The sequence below is a fragment of the Phaethon lepturus genome, unplaced genomic scaffold (genome assembly GCF_000687285.1).
Source record: "Phaethon lepturus isolate BGI_N335 unplaced genomic scaffold, ASM68728v1 scaffold48848, whole genome shotgun sequence".
NCBI lineage: Eukaryota > Metazoa > Chordata > Aves > Phaethontiformes > Phaethontidae > Phaethon > Phaethon lepturus.
In genome coordinates, this window is record NW_010560814.1 from 24764 (window position 1) to 46222 (window position 21459).

General features: G+C 41.5%; 1 protein-coding gene across 2 annotated transcripts in view; it reads right to left on the reverse strand.

Moving 5' to 3' along the window:
* The window catches only part of LOC104625981 (nuclear receptor coactivator 7), a 53518-nt gene that overhangs the window by 24073 nt on the left and 7986 nt on the right, over positions 1-21459 (reverse strand). Inside the window, exon 2 of one of the 2 annotated variants that reach the window (XM_010293774.1) lies at positions 7519-7772. In XM_010293774.1, coding sequence (XP_010292076.1) covers positions 7519-7772 — 254 coding nt within the window. Of the gene's footprint in view, positions 1-7518; positions 7773-21459 lie in introns of those variants that run through there. The other variant, XM_010293775.1, reaches the window with a different exon arrangement.

The following is a 21459-nucleotide window of genomic DNA, read 5'->3' on the forward strand; positions in this document are numbered from 1 at the left end:
TAATTCCCATTGCCCCCTTGCATCAAACTTCCAAGTACCTGTACTATTTTTTTGTTCTCCAAAGTGATGTTCTGCAAGTTTATGCTCAGGTAAATATGCACATCAAGTACCCCAAGTAATTTTTCAGTGTTACCAGGCCCCTCATCCCGGAAATCCTTGTTCTACAACCTACCTTTAAATCATACAATTTGCCTGTGCTCAAATTACCAATCAATTCATATAACTCAGCATTGCTAAACTGCACTGCTTACAATTCTTACAACTTTGTACAAATGTGATGGGTACCTTTTTTTTCCCCACCCATAAAAGCATTAAATCACACACAGCAAGAAACTGATCCCTTCAGAGCTAAACACACTTGTTCAGTCATCCTACTGGAGGGAGATACCGTCCAAATGTAAAACTCATGATGTTCTAGAATATAAACTCAAGGGCCTCACAAAATACTATTATGTAACCTCAGTGACGTAATTCTTACAAATGCAATTGGCCTTGGTCAACTATTTGAAAATTAAAGGAAGGTATATAAAAATCTTGTACCAACCTTTTTTAAAGGCTTACTGTAGAAAAGCCACATCAGCGATCAAGAAGGTTCATCAATAAACTCTTAGGACTCCTACATGAAAAGTAGCTATGCCAATTAAAAAAAGGGATTACAGCTATTAAGTTAATGTTTACCTTAATTTCTAACTGAGTGGAGAGAATCACACAAGAAGATGCAAATACATCAATTCTCCTTCTATGTCCTCTCCTCCTCCCTGCTGCCCAGACGCACACCAGAAAATTACTGAAAATTCAACCACTAGCATCACATAATGAGCTAAAATGATTGTTATTTTCTCTTTTGCTCTTAACACAGTTAAGAAATCTCTTTATTTTTATGTTACTGGACACAGTTTTCATGTTCTGTCCTTTACTGTCCCATTTCAATTCCCTCGCTTCCCATCTGAAACGTGCACTAGTTTACTGATTACCAATGGCCAAGTTTTTACAGTTTGGTGTTTTTTATATACACACACCACCCCCCCATCCATTTAACTTTCCTTCCACCTAACAGCAGACTTAAAAACTGCTCAACCTTCTGTCTTAACTATAGGTTTTGAGGCAAATTGTCGTGAGTTGATAGGCAATACCTAAGGAGTTCATACAAAACACCAAGTTTCACTTGTTTGTGTCTTTTACTTAGCTTTACAATGAACAGGAGCTTATCAGTCAAGATGAGGATTAGAATAGGATTCCACACATGGGGGGCTCAAGCAGCATTAAGATGTTTCCATGTAAATTTTCAGAAGTTAAGTGCTAACAGCATTATTTCTGGTACTTACTGCTTGGATCAAATTCTCCTGCCTGTGGACAAGGCATCACTTCTTCATGCAACAGTTTCCAGTAAACACCAATTAACAACCCAGCTTGAATATAACCTGGTGGCCTTAACACTGATCCACAGGGATTCAAGATCATTTGTTCTTATTTCAAAACAAGCAATCTGAAACCAGCTGCCTTTCAGTCATTCATCCACCTCGTTCTTTCCACATGGCTTCAGCAACTGATGCTAATATACCAACCGCCTGAAGCTTCCCAAGCAGCCACTGCCAACTACATGCAGTTTACACTCATACGTAAGTTATTCTAAACCTCTTGGTTATTCTACACAGGCAGTTACAACCAAATAAACTTCTTCCTATGCTGATTTATTTGAGAGCTTGTTTTGGAAGAAACAAATTACTTCCCTTTTCACTCCTCCATACATTCACTCTCATTTTTGCTGTCTGAAGCTAATCTGAAACACAAAAGCTAAAACAAGGTCTCAAAACTTGGGAAAATTCAGATCCTATTCCTCTTACTGTTGTATTAAGCAATTTAACACATCACTGAGTAGTACAGTTTGTAAATCACTTGGATTAATTAGAATACAAAGTACTCTGCTACACAAATAGGGCTGACCAAATCAAGCCCCCAGAGATTAGGGCTGATTACAGTTAGCTAATTACCAGCAAGAACTTATATGGATTTTCTTGGTTTTTTTAAATGCACTCTACCTTTTTATGACTAGCATCTTAATTAAGTCCTCAGCTGTATCATACTGTTGAATAACCATACCAGGTAGTAGAAAAGACAAAACCAGGACTCACTAGCAAAAGGAAGTTTCAATTTTCAACTCATTATGTACTGAAAAGTCCACTTCAGGTTAAACGTATTTAGCAAATGACTTAACTATTAGAAACTATTATGCAAAGTGGGTTCAGTAAGTGTCCCACCTCTTTATTAAATTTAAATTCCATCTAAGTTTTCACTGTGTTACAAGCAACTCTCAACTTTGAAAGAGAGTAATATAATATAATATAATACTGCTGGTATCACGGGAGCTGCCTCTGCTGATTCTGTGCCAGTCAGGGCAAATCTCACCACATTATGGGTGATGAAAATTGCTATGCCCTCTCTGTTTTATTTACTAACATTTGTTCTTGGCCAGCTACCCAGAACATTCAGAGGCTTGGTAACTGCACGCGTGCTGCACTGCTCCCATATTGCCACCTGCCCAAGTGAGGGCAGAGAGGTCAAAAAGGCATCATTTTTCTGCCTTTGGACTCTGGGGAGATACTCTGGCACCTCCTATTCAACATACAATGCACTGTTTCATTAAATGGACACATACCACTTTTCCCTCTTAGGACTCTTGTCACAGTGTTTAGGACTCCTGCTTGTTTTGGACAGAAATCAGAGCTACAGTAAGGGGAGATTTTGCTAGTCTCACCTCCCACTTGCTTCCTGCAGAAATTGAACACCATACTGTGAATAAGAAAGGATGGTTTTATGATTAGTGAGCAGAATGGTAAGCTAGTTAACTGGATTTTATTTTGCTGATAAAAGTAACTGTGTGATGTAGGACAAGTCACCTAAACCAAACTTTTCTTTATGATGCATTTTTTAACAGAGACCAATTCCTCACATATGCTGAGCACTTATGATTTCAAGCAAAATCAGTGCAATCTAGCAGTATTCTGCATATCTGGTAGAAAGATGAATTATATCATCCTGGAATAAATATATGGACAAAATTCAGAGGATTGTGCTCAACTCTGATTTGCACCACTTTACACTGCCTGCTCAGAAGGTCACCTTTTTTCCTGTTTAAGTGTCTTGGCAAAACAGAAATGATTGCCTTCATCTAGCTTAGCAATTCCTGACAGGAATCCTGGATTCCTATTCTCACAGGAGTCCACCTAACAAGTCTGTTCCAGAGATATGCATCATGCCCTACAGCTAAACTGGTGCTTCCAAGCTGTGACAGTTCCAGTGGTGTGCTCCTGCAGCTCACCTCATGTTTGTGAAAGTGTTTTAGAGCCTGTGACAGATGGTGGTGGGGAAAGCAAAACAATGAGAAAAAAAAAACCCTGAAGCTTAGCAAGTCAACATCTTCCAACAAGAACAGGCTTCCCACAGGAAGTGTGTCTGAACTAAGCAGCCAAGCTGCAGAAGCAGGTCAACTAGGTTATCCCAAGAAGGGGAGAGCATCCTGGGCATTGCGTATAGCAGCCAGAGTACCTATGCAACCACTGCACTGTGCCAGACATATCCTCAGAAGTCTGAAAGAAGACTACTGCAGCAACAAGAGCAGAAAGGGCAAGTTAAGAAGCTGATTGCCATACGAGCTAAAGAGATGAGGCAAAAATAAGGAGAAAGGAGTGTTATTTCCACTGGTCCTCAAGAAAGGAAAACAAGCAGTATTGGAGCCTCTGTTGTTTTAAGACAAGAAAACAAAGGCTATATCTGCCTTCGTCTTTGAGATTGGAGACTGAATGGTACAAATATATTCCAGAATTACAGAGCTACTGAAAAACAACACAAGTGCTAAGAGAAAAGGAAAATATCAGGTTACATACAAGAGACCTTCTGGCAGTGGGATCTGTTCAGCCATTTAGCAGTGCCTCAAGAGAAATGATGAATACCTCATACCATTAGGTTATTTGTAACAGTGCCACCACAGTGCTAGCAGGTATGCTCTATGGAACAATCTTGGCTGGGGAGAAGGATGTTGGAAGATCCCTTCCTACAGGGTGCAGGAGCCGCAGCCGCTCCTCCTCAGCTCGGTGATGCCACCCACCGGCTGCAGGCACAGCGCAACACAGCACTTGGTGGATGCCAGGTGAGGAGCTCCTCACTCCATCGCTGCGCTTCCATCTTCTTCAAAGAATAAGGAAAGTCTTTCAACCACTCTCTGCTCTACGAAGTGTGGCAGGGAGCACCACCACCTCCTGTTCTCCGCAGTCTTCAGAAACTGTGTGATAGTCTTTCTACCAGAGAAGAGGAATTTACTGAGTCAACAAAATCCTTCTGACAGAGTATCAGCCCTTGCATAAATCTATTAAAAGGAATGACATTCAAAGTGAAAGAGTAAAGATGTCACTGTCAGCATTTATGAATTCATAAAGGCAAGCATATTCACAAGCTTCTAATGAAGGGACATGGTGTGCAAGGAACAAATTATAGTGAGATGTGACGTTCCTTCCTCATTTCTCTTAGAACAATAAATAAAGAAGGATTATGGTCCTGTGAAATATGAAAGCCAGATTACTCAGAGGACAGGGGTCTTCGTTTTGTAGACTGACATACATGACACTTCCAGACTCAAAGCAGCTTACGACAGGATCTCCGTTAAGCCACAAGCCACAAAATAAAGTTTGTGTGCACCATCATATCAACACACAGATGAGACAATCTGCAAGACTGTTACTACATCTGACGCATTCTTCTTTTTACTAGGAAAACTAAGCATTTTTCCTGTATCAGATTTTCTTAAAGTTCTAGACATTAAGTCAAGGCTGGGTAGTTGGAAAAAAACAACCACCAAATAAAACCCCCAAGCCCTTGTGCAAACACACTGAGAAAAATGGTTAACCATAAGTAAGAGAGACACTATTTTAGTCACAGCACCTCAGAAACATCAATAAAAGGACAACTCAGAGGGGAAAAAAAAAACACATGGGAGAAAAAAAAAATTGAGGCATATGCACCATAACATTAACTAACAAAGACAGATGCATATGCATGGATAATCCCCCTCAGCCAGGTTCATGTGAATGCATATCAACAATGAAAAAATAAAGTCTTTGCACATTTGGCAGAACCTTCGCAGCACTGCAGCTAACACAGCTGCTGAATGCACACCTTCTGGCCGGACTTGTCTCAGCGAGACGGATAGTTTTGTCCTCTGCTGCATGCAGGTGAAGGCTAACAATTCAAGCAAGCCCAGTTTGTACAGGCTGCTATGGGTGGAGGGAAGAGCTCTCAAACTGCTCGGGATGTTGGCGAAGGTGGCAGCTTTCAGAAGAGCAGCAGTAACAAACGGCTAAGCAGGTAACCACTGCCAGCTATAGCTGCAGTGGATGAAGGCATGTGTAACACATGCAGGCAAGTACTATGGCAACGAATGATTCCACTGAAATGACTTCATTTTGAAAGCTCCAGTGGGAACCTAGAGCTACTGTGCTAGTTTCACCATCAACGATTTTCCACCTCTCTTCAAACTGTCACTTCCACAATTTTGATGTCCACGCGGGGTAAAAGTCTATTCAGGAACAACCGAAAAAAGGCATTTGAACAACAAAGGGGGTTCTCTCTCTATGGATTCTGTCAGTTGGATCTGTGCTCAGCTCAACAGCAGCATTAAGTTCTTGTACTTCCCAACAGAAATTCTCTATTTCTGCAGAACCCAGAGGTTTTGCACACCTGCCTGACAGCCAGTAGCATTTCAAGTCACCCCTGCAGTGATGCCAGTCCACACAAAACACAGGAATGCTTATGTAATGAACATTAGTAAAACCCAAGTTTGTATTGACTGTTGGATCACAAGCCAAAGACGACCTGGAGAGCTTTACATTCTCCTTCACCAGCACCGCAGCACTCTTCAGTGAGAGAGAGAGGGATGCCACCATCCTGCATCTCTCTACCGCAAGTGCCCACTGTTGCAGCGTTTTTCACAAACCTACTGAAACACTAGAGAAACAAAATTCAGGTACCTAAAAAAAAAAAAAAACAAGAAAAAAAACACAAAACAAATTGTACAAAGTAACAATAAATCTCAGCTTTTAGAAGAAGAGCTTTACTAGGAATGCAACAGGAGTTTGTATTTTGTTGTATCAAACTAGCATACTAACAAAACAGAAAGAATTCACAGGTTTCTCCATTAACAGTTCTCCAGTTTTCCTTCCAAGATTTTATTTCAAGAACAGTGTGGTCAGAACTTGGTAAAACACTGGCACAGGTTGCCCAGAGAGGTGGGAGAGGTCCCATCCCTGGAAACATTCCAGGTGAGGCTGGACGGGGCTCTGAGCAACGTGATCTAGTTGAAGATCCCCCTGCTCACTGCAGGGGGGTTGGACTAGACAACCTTTAGAAGTCCCTTCCAACCCAAACTATTCTAAGTTTTCTTTCAGTTCCCAGCTTATTGATCTCATCAGATTTAAACCTGCCAAAAATCACACACTGATGAGTAAATCACTGTAAACTCTTGAGCTTGCCAGCAAACGTTACAGCAAGATTTATCTTCTTTTTGGTAAGGAGGCTAGTGTTGCCTCAAAAAGAAAATCTCCAGGTGTGGACTAGTCCGCATGCGCTGGTCAACACAACATTTTTGCTGCTGACTCATTTCCTTCTCCTAATGAGGACTCCTTCTTAGGAGCTAGCCATTCATGCACACTCTGTGAGCACAGAAGAAGTCTGCTTCTAGGCTATCTACAATTTTCTGTTGCCTGCCTTCTCTTTAAGAAAAGATTCCTTCCAAGATGGAACCAGAGTCCTCTTAATCGAAAAGATCATTCCTACAAAATTCCAAGAGAAAATTTGGAAAGAGAAGTATTTCATAAATCAGATCTAAAATTACTTAAGAGTATCTGACAAATTACAATCCAGAACTGCAGGCAGATGTGTATATGACTCATCTCACATATTTATGCACAAACTGTTTTTTTCTCTGAATTGCTTGCAAGAATGCATCTAAAAAAGATATTTATGATTAACTGCACTGATACAGGGTGGAAGGGGAACAAGCTTTCCAGCACACAAGCCCTTTGACATCTTGTTTAAAAATATGTAGTTAATTTACTTACTTGTTCACACTTCAACAGACAAAATTAATATGAAGACTGAAATCTTAAACAGTATGCATCAATTTATGAAACAATCCCACCAAAGAAAACTGAACGGCAATGCCATAAAGCACTGAAGACAAATCTTTAAAAAAAATTAACATAAAATGCAATAATTAACTGTTGCCTATAACAACACTAAGTTTTAGAACTGAGAAACAAGAAATATCTTTTTTTTTTTTTTAAGAACTGCAATGTTAAAGTTAGAAGCAGATGATATGCAGAATTACATAATTTTGTTTGTTTTTACAGGAAGGATATCCAAAGTCAATTATCCTTTTAAGGAAGGCCTATAGAATATGAGAAAAGTACATTAATGAGCTATCAAAACAAGCATATTTCAAAATAATATAGCATTAATGTAACTCACCAGTACTATAGTATCTTTTAAGTTCTGTGCGTCTAATATCTTTCAGTTGATTGTATTTTTTCTTTTTCTTTTCTTTTTCTGGAGCAGTTTCCTTCTCCCCAGCAAATTTACAGTTGTCTTCAGAGGAACTGATTTGCTCCAAAATAACTTTACTTTCAGCATCTTTCTCAGAAGGTGTTTTGGAAACAGGCGATCCAGGGGAATTGGCAGAGACAGTCTCGGTGTTTTGTTTGGCTTGCCTTTTCTTTTTCAAACTATGCATAAAGAAAAAACCCATAAAATTAAGATGTAGCCAACCTCCACAGACAAGTTAATTCACTTGCTATTTTGATTTTTTTTTAAATTATTTTAATATCAGAATTCCTTACAACTTAGTAAAAACCACACGCTTTGCATCAGTAACTTGGTAACTAAGATTATCCCACAGCATATTCTTCAATTGTCATATCACCATCTGAAGGATATCTCCGCAAGAATAACAAAAAAGGTAATAAAAGTTTTCACTGTTGTTTACCAAGGAGAAAGAACAGGAGGAAAAGAAACAAACACCATTGAAAAGTTGTTTTGCTTTTAAACCACCATACACGTAAACGTAGAAACAAGATACCGAATCATATTTTCAAGACAAAGCTTAGGATAAAATAAGACCTCAGCTCATAATGTATTATAACGCAACAGCTAACAACAATTTCACAGTCAATTGCTCCTGCTTTATAAAGCTACTTGTTTTGATATAAACTTGTTATTTATTTCCATTTCATCCAAGGTTATCTCCCAGCGGCCAGCCACACTACTCCACATCTGTTCTTGCACAACCCACACCACCTGGTACTCCAAGTGTCACCCAGCAGCTCCTTCCGCAACACGACCAATGTGGCCGCAGACTGCTTGAGCAGGAACATTTCCCAGCTGCTATACCTCTTCCGAGAGAGATCTTAAAAAGCTATCTATAAATCTTCCAGCTTACCACTCTAGCAACAAGAGTATTTTCTTTTTAGAAGACTCCTTAAAGCACAGCTCAAGTAAGAAAGATGGAATTTTCTGCTAAGTCACGATCTTCAGCACTGACTTTGCTAAGGGAGAGCAAAGGCTGACTTTATGGGCTGAGGGTCAGCGTCACTAAAACGGTCCTCAGTTGAGAATCACTGAGACTTTGACACAAAACAAAAAACTAATCTATCTAATGATCCTTCTCTCTAGTACATTAACTTCTTAGTTACAAGGTACATAAGGGAGGGAGTAGTATATTAATCTTGTTGATGCTAAAAACTTTATTACGTGCACAGGAGGAATTATGCATAGAAAATACAGCTGATCAATGAGTTGCCACAAATGGAAAAAGGTTACATGATCTCACAGCAGTAGTTTACATAAGGGAAGACTTAACACATCAAGTTATTAATATAATGCAGGAATTTCAGAGATTCTTCCTTCCACTTTTTCTATTTATATGCTATAAATATATTTTTTCAGGCTACAACATAAAAATAAATACATAGAGCATTTGAGAATTATAGTAAGACATTTCAGGCTACACACTTTTTTTTTTTTTTTTTAATAAAACATTAAAACCAGTTCCCAAGCTTACAACATCCAATTTGAGACCTCTGAGAAAGGTCAGCTTGTGGCCAACACTTTCCAGTGAAACATGTCAAAAGATTGTCTTGCAAAAGTGGTGTCTACCACCCATGTATGTATACATAATTCCTAAATGCTTCCCAAAATACAATAACCGGAGATTCACATTCCGCAGCCAACTCAGTGAGGATGCTGTGGTTCCCCATTCATTCAAACACACTGATTTGCAAGACAACTAGTGGTAGTTCATGCTCTGCACAGCAAGAAAGATTTAGTGTGTGTGAAACTTTACAGATCAGGTCCTGACTACATACGAAAACAACCTACAGGGGTTTATAAAAGTTAAATGTGAATATAGCTATATAACAAAATGTTTTGTTTAGACTAATTAAAATTTGCATATGCAAAGGAAGCTTATTTTTGACTAGTAAGCCACAGTCCTGATCAAAGGCTGCTGTAGCAACTGCAAAACATTACAGTCACATTGTATACACAGTGTCTATATTTAGCCCTGGTAGAAATCTTTGCAGAGCAGCCCTCTAACCTGAAATGGCATATCCTTACCATGGTTCTACTCGATCCCAGACGTGTAAATGAGACACATGCCTGGCTTTTTACTCTAGTGACTCAATGACGTTCCTATACCTGTGCGTATCACAGGGTTCCTTCTGCTTCCACGGACAAGAACTAGTAAGCGCCCATTGGCAGCCCCATTTCTACTCACGCTGCATCAGAGACTTCTGTCTGCAGATTCTAGTCTATTTGTTTTGATCACAAACTTTGTTAAGTAAGCTTTCTGTAGTATAAATGTAGTATCTGAAAACAACAAAAAAACTCGCTAATGGAAACAAAGCACCTTTTTTTGGAGAATAAAGAGAAAAACCTCTCTAAGTCAACAGTCCTCATGACGATACTAACAGCTTCCGTCAGTACTTTCCTTAAAACATACTCATTTGAACTACAGTTTTCAAAGTTGCCCCAAGCAACTTTAAGAATAAAGAGCGAAAACAGAACTGGTCCATTAGTGATAGAAAAGAGGAAAGCAGAAATGACCATCTCAACTGACTGACTGCAACGTAACTGACTGATGCTTCTCCCCACAGTGTTTAATCTTGCCCGATTCCCACATACTACAGCCCACTGAGAGCTCATCACACAACCTACAGCATCCCCAGCACACAGTGGCTTCTGCGAATGGACAGTGCCACAGGCACTTTGCACGTAAAAGTGATCAAGAATCTGGGCACTCCATAATTTCTATTGTATCCTCATGGCACGCATCAGGTTTTCACATAGTGCCAAGCCTACTCCTCCTGCCCACTGCTCCATTTCAAGGCAATGACCATCCAACTCTCAAAGAAGCAACCTTGGCACTAGGAAAAATACCAGGTGAGGACCAACTATCCACGACGTTCATCACAAGACCTGGAGTTACTGCAACCCTGCCTGGGGTTATGAACTCTGCTTGGAAGACGATGCTTTTAGAGGTCTCTAAAGCCTGGCCGAAATTACCCCAAACCCTCCACTTCACTCACTCCTGAAAAACCTCGACTATAATGTCCCAAGGAACCAAAACAAGCCTTCAACAGCTTAAAACTGTAACAGCAGCCTCAAATTTACTAGGCCTTTTGACACTATGTGTACCCTCTTAGTAAAGCAGATACAAAGTCCTGTATACACACAAGACAATTCATTATTGTGAGTCTTACACACACTGGTACGACGCAGCAGAGCTCGGGCTGTGAAGAGCACAGCTGGACAGCTTACTGCATCTTAAACAAAACTCCATCCCCTTGAGACACCCCCTTCAGCCTCCACTCTTCTCACACAGTGTCCTGCACATCCCAGCAAGGCAGACTGGGCACCCACACAAGCTGCCAGCCCCTCTCCCGCTCGGAGCTCAAACTCATCACCTCCTGAAGAAGTTGGAGGCTGAAGGTCTCATCCACCCCTCTCCCAGCTCTCAGGTATTTCCTGTCATGGAAGCTGGATTTAAGAACACCATTTGTCAAATTATTTCATTTTTCAACTACTTTGGAAGATTTAGAGTGGTTTTGCTCAGTTTTAAAGGGTATTTCTTGGAATAAAACCTACATCCAGTCTCGTCCTAATGGTTATGAGAGCAAAAGAGAGCTGAAGGCCAAATAAATAAATGAATGAAACCCCTCAGTTTGACCAGTGTCAGGTTTTGCAATTAAATCAGCCTTTCAGACGAAACAATATGCATCTTTTTCCAGTGAATGGATAAGGTGTTACTGCAAAAGATAATTTGTTCTTCAGTATCAGAGTCAGTGGATATGTTATGTTTCACTAGGAAAGTTGCTAGGGGAAGGAAGAGGGAGAAACAAAAAGGGAGGGCAGGAGGAACAAACAGCTTATCTACAAAAACACTCCAGTTTCTGAGGAAAGAGTTTTATACATCTGTAATTTCATTTAGATGCCAGATAACGTTTTTCAAGCTAATTGGTTCTGACAGGCAAAACATTTCTTCTGAATTTATAGAGAGGCATCCTTTTACAGCTCCTCAAAATCTTCTCTGAACAACAACTGATAAGACATTTTCTAAGTCTGTCCAAATACAGAATTTTCCAGTAGAAGTCTTCAATCTGTTACCGTGCACAACGGCTGGCGTGTTTGGTTTTTTTTTTTTTTCTACTGAGTCCCATGAGAATCAGAGGAACTGGTTCTTAATGGGCACTGCGAGCTGGCTGCAGAAATCTTTCGGGCATCTACCCTACAGAGGACAGAGAACAGAAACTTTCTGCCACACAACCACCATTCTCATACCATTTAATAAAGACTAACAACCTAAAATGAACATAATTTCAGAGTAAGCAGGTAAAAATACAAGGTCAGCAGTGCTTACTTAAATTAATTTGCAACTGACTGCTTAATAGCTTGGGCACTGACTTACAGGAAAATAGCTAGGAAAGATTTCAAGAAATAGCCTACTTCATCTTCCAGACCCAAGTCTATTTGACTGCCTACAAAAAGCAAATAAATCTGCATTTTTAGAATAAAACAGCCTGAATTTCCCATTACACAAACAAGGTAAGTGGTTAGTGTAAAAAGAAACTGATCAGAGAAGGAAGGGTGATGTTATCTGCACAACTTCCACTAGAAGACTATAAGTAACCAGTAAAGCTATGCAACTCTGATGCTGACACAATAAAGAAATGGAAGTCTGACAATAATTTTTTTCTAGAAATTCTATTTGGTTTTGGTTAACACTTATTCAACGAACATGCCTAACGAACAACTGAATAGGGCTTTGTTTGATATATAATAATTAATCACAGAGAGTACCAGGTCCATATCGGAGGATGGTCTCAAAAACTCCTAGGATAGTAAGGCATGATTTTTATTATCTATTAGATTAATGAAAGTAATACAGCATGGACAACTCTCACTTTAGAAACAAAAACTTCTAACAAAGTGATCTTCCAAAAAATACTAAAAAAGAAGAGGGAAGGGAGAAGTAGTCTTCATTTTATCTTGAGGCTGACACAGTTTTCCTTTTGGGAAATTTTCCACAATGTGCATCCTCTAAAATGTGCCTTGATATCTGGCATACAATCAGCTTAACATCCTGCACAGCACAAACAGATCACATTCTACAAATGCTGGGGGTTTTTTAATCCATTTATGCAAATATGCAGTAAGATTAACAGAACTTGCAAAGAAGAACTTTAAAACACTTCAGACATCTTAATCTGTTTTGTTCCCATCAAGATCCCTGTTAATTTGTGTTGTATACAAAGTAATATACATCCCAATTATTTCACTCAGATTTAACCATTTTAATCCTAATTTATATCTCTGCACTCAACATAATATGTACTAATTTCTTTGTACCCTACATGCCTTTCTCCACTCATCCAGAAGAGCTAAATAAATCAAATTAATGACATTAAAAAAACCTGTGTACAGGAACCTCACAATAAAATCCCTGGTTTGATCTTAGTCAACTATTCTGTTCCAGCCTGCACAGATCATCCATCTCCTCTTCACCCAGCTCGGTATCAGCACAACTCGGCCAGCTCTGGCAATGGCTGTGCTCTCATCCCGCCTGATGTAACCTGACAAGTAAGCAATCTCAGACAAAATAAATCATTACTGTTTGCAAATCCAAAGGAAGTCAGACTGCTTGCCAGACTGTAAGGCTTCAGTCCCAACTTCCTCAGCGTGGCTACTTTCACTTCACAAGAGAAATTAATACAAAACCATTCATCTTCAGTGGGAAATCTTCCTAAAACTAAACAGCATCCACACCGCAAGAAAGCATGCTCCATGAAACACCAGCCATTTCAGGTGGGCATGCATCCTGTTTTGGAAACAAGCAAGCCACAAGGCTGTATGTTTACTATTAAAACAGACTATTAGGGCAAAAAGAAGGGATAGAACACATTTTTTTTTAAATGAGAGATTTAAACAATTAACTGCAGAGGGAAAAAAACTATGGAAAAAAGTAACTCTGCAATAGTTATGAAGGACAACAGCATGGCTGCAGTATGGTCATTGCAGACACTGAAAAGTGTTCATACTCTGGTCATTCCAAATGACCAACAGCAACTACAGAAAGCTCTGATATTGGTAGCACAAGTCAAAGCTGGGAATTTCCACTTTTATTGGAACTCCTGTTACTAATTTACAACAAATACCAGCACCAGGTTTCACACATGGTCAGTCAACAGCAATGCTCAAGAAAGCTGGCATGCTCCAAAGAGCGAAGTGCTGTACTGACAATCAAGGTATGCCTGTTTTCTTCCTGATACTGCCATTAGCTTACAAAAACAAGTCACTCTACCTCCATTTCATCATCTGTAAAGTATAGGGAAGGATTTGTAGTAAAGCTGTTCTGGAATTTTAAAGACATTGTACCTTCTGATAGAAAAAGAGTTTTTAAATTAAATGAAAATATGTTAATTTCCCCCCCAGTATTCTGACTGTTTTCGGAGAATTTTAAATATCCCACTTAAGCTCTTTGATGTTTATTTGGGAGGGGGAATCACCATTTACCAGGGTAAAACTCGAGAGAGTTTTGAGCTGTCAGAAAGTTTTTATTTTCTTAAATTTAAGAATGCAATGTTCCCACACAGCTTAATAAACTTTCTGTTTTCAAAGGCAAAAAGTATCCCCATCTTTTCTGTTTACTTAGCAAAAAAGGTTATGATGTGATGTATTCGGCACTCCATTACCATGCCAACAATTTAATAAAATCTTTTCCATAGAGAAAGGATTTTGGAAAGTTGTTTTGTTTGATTTAGACATCTATTTAATTCCTTCTCTTATAACCCCAGTTATTGCAGGATGTCAAAGAACAGCCTTAGGCAGAAGGCAAAATGAAGAAATCCCTCCCTTCGGATGACTCCTTTAACTTTGCCTGAAGTTCACTTAACAGGCTTGTTCAATTAAACCCACACTAGCTCTGTCTTGTCACAAATACCAACTGGACTCTTACCACACTCCCATCCTGCTCCTCCTCTTCTCTGCTAACAATGCCAGACACTTTCTTCTACTGTGGTGTTCATTAATCGCCCCAAACCACTCCTACACATGCAACGAATTCCTCCCGAAGTGGCTCAGCAAGACGCTCTCCCTGCAGCGAAGCCCGGGCCAGGGAGGATCGGCCCTTCCCCATCACCTCCAGCCAGTGCTGGGCTCCAGCCGCTCTCCCACACACCGTGCCAGCTCCCCGAGCCACCACTTCCCTTGACATCAGCTGGCTGAAACTGTAAGGAAAAGGGAACTGCAGCTGCACGGCAAAGCAGAGTGCTACAGGGAAGCTGCGCAGATTCTGCACAGGAGAGTCACACCATCTTAGAACTGTTAAGATTATTTGATGAGGACAATAAGCATATGGTAATCAGGCTGGCTGAAACACATCTCAAATTCTCCCCAAAACTTTGACAAACTCCTCCCTCCCTGCCTCAGCTGAACACTCTTCAAGTAACTCAACTTCCATGAAACAAAGAGGAAGGTCCTTTTAAATTAGTAATTGATAAACATAGGGAAACAAAGTGCCAGAACTGATAATGACCCAAAAGAAGAAAGAAGATGACAGGTTACACGGAGAGCTGCGGGGTGTGCGCACTGCTCCATACAGTCACTGCTGCACACCCACTTTCTCAGATTAGGTAAGTACCAAACTTCCCTGATAATACAAAGCCAGTACTAGTACTGATTAAACTGACTGAAAGCAGTCGGAAGGAAATTCGGTGCTCAATGACTCAAACAGCAAAAAGCATTTACAATGAAGCAATAAAACAGTAGATGAAAATCAACTATCATTTAAAGCCAAATCCATGGGAAATGTGCCATACATCGTGCAGCGATAATGTAGCTGGAATCCACCTCCAGCAGAAAACCTCAGGGAGTGGTATTTTAGTATTTCTTATAGGAAAAGTACCAAGGACACCACACTAAATTCTTTCAAGAAATGCTTTGCAGATAAGGTGAAAAGCAGCTAAAAATAAACAGCTTAGGCATGCTATGTTTGCCAAAAACGTAAACAGGTACAAAAAGCAACTACAAAAACTCATCATGGCAGGGCCTATGAAGGGCTATGGAGAACACAGTCATGGGGATATAGTCTCCCCCGCTCCCAGCAGGTACCTAGACCACAAAGTACTAGAAGCATGTACACCTGTGGGCACACTCCTGCATGCACTCACCATTTTTTTTTTAATTTTTTTTTTCTTAAGCATCCCCAGCTGGCCCCTGTCAAAAATAAAGCATAGTGAGTGCAGCAGTAATGGGGCAAAAAGCACAACAAACCCCTAGGATTCAGGGGGAGGACAGTACTATTTGTGGAAAAGGAGACGGCTCAAAGCCTGTACCTCAAAAGCTGTAGCTTAAAGAAGTGTTTTAAGCCACTTTTGCCAGCAAAAGAAGGTGCCTGTGTCTCTGCTCACCGTTGATCCTGTCCCCAGGAGTTGTCCCATTCTCATACACTACCATTTGTTGTAGCTCCACAGAGACCAGATCTCAGAAATTATCTACATTAAAGATAACCCAGCAAAAGTGCCAATACATAAATTAAATTTTCAAAATTGGATCACTCTCCCATTAGATCCCACTTGGCTGTGTATCAACACAAAGGAGAAGGCCAAAAGAGGAGACAAGACTGCTCCTCCAAGCAGCAGTGCCAGTTCAAAGGCACTTTGCCCAGACAGAAGGGCTCATCAGCCTAGTCTCGCTTGTTCTCAGTAGCATTGGGCTGAGATCAGCAAAAAGAGGAAGCCAGAAAGCCAAACCAGACACAGGCCACACCATGCCCAACAGACCTCTGGACAGGGGCACTGAAGTGAGAGCTTCTTCCCACTTATTGAGAAAAGGCACTTTTGATGATGGGAAATTTTCATGAAGGTCTGTACTGTGAGGGCTGGCTTCCCCTGCTACAAAAAGCAAGGAAAAAGTGGCTCTGCTTCTCCTACAGCAGCAGGGAAATCATTGTTTTCTTCATAAAGAGGATGTTATAGTTGAATGAGTTGACTCAACCTGACAAAGGAAGTCACCTGGCTGACTTCGCTGACCGGCAAGGTCAGGAGGATCACAAAGTAACCATGATCAAGAAGTTAGTAACCAAAGTAAAGTCAAGAGTTCAATTATTTCTTTATTTAAATGACCATTATGAGGGATATCTTATAGAGGGAGGGGACTGAGATTCAAAGCACCTGTCTTTCATTAGTTTTTGCTTTTATTTAATAAGTTACTTTGAAAATTAACATTTAAATGTCAAGGCTATCTATTTGCATTATTTGATATGGCATGAAACTACATATTTAATATAGTTGTGAACAAAAGTAGTTTAAAAGAGAAAAACACAGGGAAAAATCCATACAACTTCATTTCTTATTATTAATAGAGAAGAGCAATGATGAAAGAAAAAAAAGCAAGCACTAGAAAGGAAGCCAAATTGATGTTTTTAAATGCTAACTTTCATGATGACACCACAATTATCCATTAATCACATCTGGAGCTCATTATATAAGAGCTGCTGTGCACATGCTAACAAACAGGTTGCAAACTCACATGTTCAGGAACAAATTTACAGAAAGAAGTGCCGTGACACAAGTGGAAAAAGGTTGTATTTAATGTATTTCAGAGTAATTGTTAAAAACAAGTCTCAACCAACCCACGGTGTGCCTCAGTTCTATGTTTGCATTCTTTTCCCTCAAACAACTTGTAACCAATTTTGCAGGTTGAGTAGTTTAATTGGCTTCCTGAATAGAGTTCCCATCAACTGACATGCAGCACAGAACTGGAAATGCCCAAGCGTACAGAAGATCCTGTTACATGGATTAAAGTTCTAAGAAATACCCAGCAATGCTGATAATGGGCAGGAAAAAGAGGAATCTGTAGCTTCAGTGTTTGGAATAATGACCGACATTGTCTCATACAATGGATATTTCATAAGCAAGAATGGTAATTCCCCTCCATCCAGAGGAAGTGTCTGCATCAATACTTCTATACAAAATACTACGGTACCACCTTTTTAATGCTATGGCCAAAAGATCATTAACCGTAAGCATAAAGATGACAAGACAGCGTAGGGCCTGTCTAATGGGACAGTCACATGGCAGGCATGTACCAGTGCAACTTCTCATATGCATATACATCATGCTAAAATGAGTATTTGGCATGGTCTGATATTTCTCACTAGCCATACCATTATACCAGTGTAACAGGTCCTCCATTATGTTTACACTTGTAAGAAACAAAGTGTGTGTTAATTACTATGTCTTAAAATTTCTCTGTGGTTTTAATATCATATATAATATTATTTATGGTTTATTTTTGGACTGACAAAAAGTTTGGATTTTTTCATTTACTCTTCAGCTGACACTGCAGCACTGCGTCCAGCTCTGGAGCCCTCAGCATGGGAAAGACATGGACCTGTTGGAGTGGGTCCAGAGGAGAGCCACAAAAATGATAAGAGGGATGGAACACCTCTCCTATGAGGACAGGCTGAGAGAGTTGGCATTGTTCAGCCTGGAGAAGAGAAGGCTCCGGGGAGACATTATTGCAGCCTTCCAGTACTTAAAGGGGGCTTATAAGAAAGATGGGGACAGACTTTTTAGCAGGGCCTGTAGCAACAGGACAAGGGGTAATGGTTTTAAACTAAAAGAGGGAAGATTTAGAGTAGATCTAAGGAAGAAATTTTTCACAATGAGGGTGGTGAAACACTGGCACAGGTTGCCCAGAGGGGTGGTAGATGCCCCATCCCTGGAAACATTCCAGGTCAGGTTGGACAGGGCTCTGAGCAACCTGATCTAGTTGAAGATGTCCCTACTCGTTGCAGGGGGTTGGACTAGATGGCCTTTAAAGGTCCCTTCCAACCCAAACTATTCCATTCTAACTTTTAACATGCGATCAAAATGTTTATGGTTTGAAGGGGAAGAAGAAAGGCAAAAAGTAAATCTTGCCCTCCATCAACATGATGGAAGAAAGGGTAAGAGGAGGACAAGAGGTTCTGCTCCATCTCCACACTCTCTGGACTCTGTGAGTCCAGAAGGTCCTGCCACACTTTCAGGCAGATGCTGAACTAGAAAAATAAGCTGGGGAAACCAGAAAAGTTACAGCACTCTTGCATTTGATCTTACAAGGCAGCCCCCCTCTGCTTAACACCAAGTGGCCTTGCTGCTGGCAGCAACCACATGCACCCCAGCTGCAGCATGGCCGGGGGGCTAAGTGAAGCAGAGCAGGAGGGTGCCCGGGAGAAGCAGGCCAGCTATCTTCAATCCTCTGCAGCGTTCAAGGGCAACGGCCTCCGGCCAGCCAGAGTCAGACAAGGCAGGTGCTCTGCGACACCCTGTTCTGCTGCCTGCCACCGTCCCCCCTTGCCCGTTCCCTTCTGGCCCGGGACGGAAAGCTTCCTGGCACGCTGCAGCAGGCGGGTGGGGAGCTCCTGGCCTGCCCCCCTCTCTGGTGCCCTGGCTTCTCACCCAGCAGCAGCAGTGCCTTGGACCTGCTCCCACCGCCCTGGCTACAGCTCTGCTCCTACGAGCAACTGCCGCTGTTCTGCTAAACCTAACAGTACGGTCCTGCAAATGCATGACACTGCTCAAACGCATCAGGTCGCAGGACCAGGGTCTTACGTTGTAGTTTTAAGAAACTGTGGGATTGCGCGCGCGCGCGCACACACACACACACACGCACACACACACACACACACACACACACACACACACACAAAAAAAGGAGGGGGGGAGGGTTGTGTTTGGCAGCATTTATAACACAAAACACTTCTATAATAACAAAATCCCTTCTCAACTTCAGGCAAGCAGAGCTGCTTACATGCAGCACCTGCTGTGGTCCAGGTGGAAAGAATATCATCTTTTTAACACAGACACTGAACATACAGATAAATCTTCTGCTTAAAGAGATTTGATTTTTAAAGATTGTCTGATTGAAACATGTGATTAACACCTTGAAGCCCTGTATTTATAGAAGTGTTACTGAAAGCAAAAATCCAGCAGCTGACAGAAAAGCACTGTTATGTCGAAGTATAATTTAAACTAAGTTCACCTGTGATTGGCTAGTTGTTAAGTTTATGCCTACTGAAATAAAACCAGCCATTCCAGAAAAGCAGTGGTAAAACGCTAGAGTTATTATCAGTATTTTAAGTGCTATTCAAGACAAGTTCTCTGTGCCAGAGACTGCTGTCTGACAGGAAAATACTCGGTGCGCTAAAACACCCAGAGAGCTGATTTATGGCTCATTTACATTACAAAGGTTTTCCAGCACAAGGACAATTCTCTCCCTCCCCCCCAAAATCCTAACCAGTTCTGTTGCTCTCCTTGGGATTTTCTCCCACACAAATCAACAGGACAAATCCCACAGACCCAACGGAATAGCATGAGAGACTTAGGGCATAGCTGACATACATGCTTAAATTTCAGATGATCCTAGGAAACACTCCCTGCCCAGACTACAAAATAGGACAGAAGAAAACCCACCACAAACCTACACTTACAACCCACCTCCCCCCGCCCCAGTCAGACTGGCAGGAACAGGGTGAGGTGGGGAGAAATCCCTTCTAAACCCAGGCTGGAAGCTGGATTAATGCTGAGGGCAGGAGAGCTTACCAGCCTGGCACCACAGGGAACCTAATGCCATCAGGAATATCCCCACAGCCTCTTACCCTGTCCAAAGCCCCAGGGAAGGGGGAAAAAGCTTTATTTCCTGGGGAAGGTAGCTATAGAATGCTTTCCAATCCCTTGGACAGACGGACTGCACACACCTGCAGGTATCATTCATATCTTTCCCTTTAAATATGCAGCACCGTTACCAGAAACGGGCCACCCCACCAGCCAAACCAGCAATCCAATGTAGGACGGCACATGCCAGGAACAAACGGGCAAAAGTCTTGAATCACAGCGGCAGATACAAGGCAGGCAATTTCATCTGTGGGCCAGAAACATCAGCAACCCTCCCTGAAGGGGCAAGTCCAGCTTCGTATCAACCCAGGTTTTCTTCAGTCCAGCAAACACTAACATACCTCACAATGCTAACTCTTCTCCTTCTCAAAATACTGTACACCCCGTTTCCTACCACCACGAGGACATGGAGCACAGGAGACCTGACCAGGGTTGCTGCCTCAAGGTGGTAGGACAGCTGGGATTTCTCAGAGCATGAGCAAGAGATGACTAACAGCACCACCAAAAAGTCAGCACCATTAGGCATCTCTTTAGGTGTGTGCCTCTGTGTCACTTAAACAGAACTATGCCTGCTTCTGGGAAGGGCCCTGATGCCACAGCAGCTCCTTGATGGCAGATTTGCCATCCATAAGAGACGTGGCAGAATCAGAAGGCTGAGTGGGACCACTTCTTTCAGTAGCATCTTACACAGCATCACTTTAAAATTCACCAGGGAACCACATATCTGCCAAGTATTCACAGAATCACAGAATCACTAAGGTTGGAAAGGACCTGCAAGATCATCAAGACCAACCATTAATCCAGTGCCACCATGTCCCCTAAATCATGTCCTGAAGCGCCACATCCACACTTCCAGAGATGGTGACTCCACCACCGCCCTGGGCAGCCTCTTCTAATGCTTCTAATGCTAATGACCACTGTCTCAGTGAAGAAATTTTTCCTAATATCTAATCTAAACCTCCCCTGGCGCAACTTGAGGCCATTTCCTCTTGTCCTATCACTAGTTACTTGGGAGAAGAGACCAACACCCACCTCGCTACAACCCCCTTTCAGGTAGTTGTAGAGAGCGATAAGGTCTCCCCTCAGCCTCCCCTTCTCCAGACTGAACAGCCCCAGTTCCTTCAGCTGCTCCTCATAAGACTTGTGCTCCAGACCCCTCACCAGCTTCGTTGCCCTTCTCTGGACATGCTCCAGCACCTCA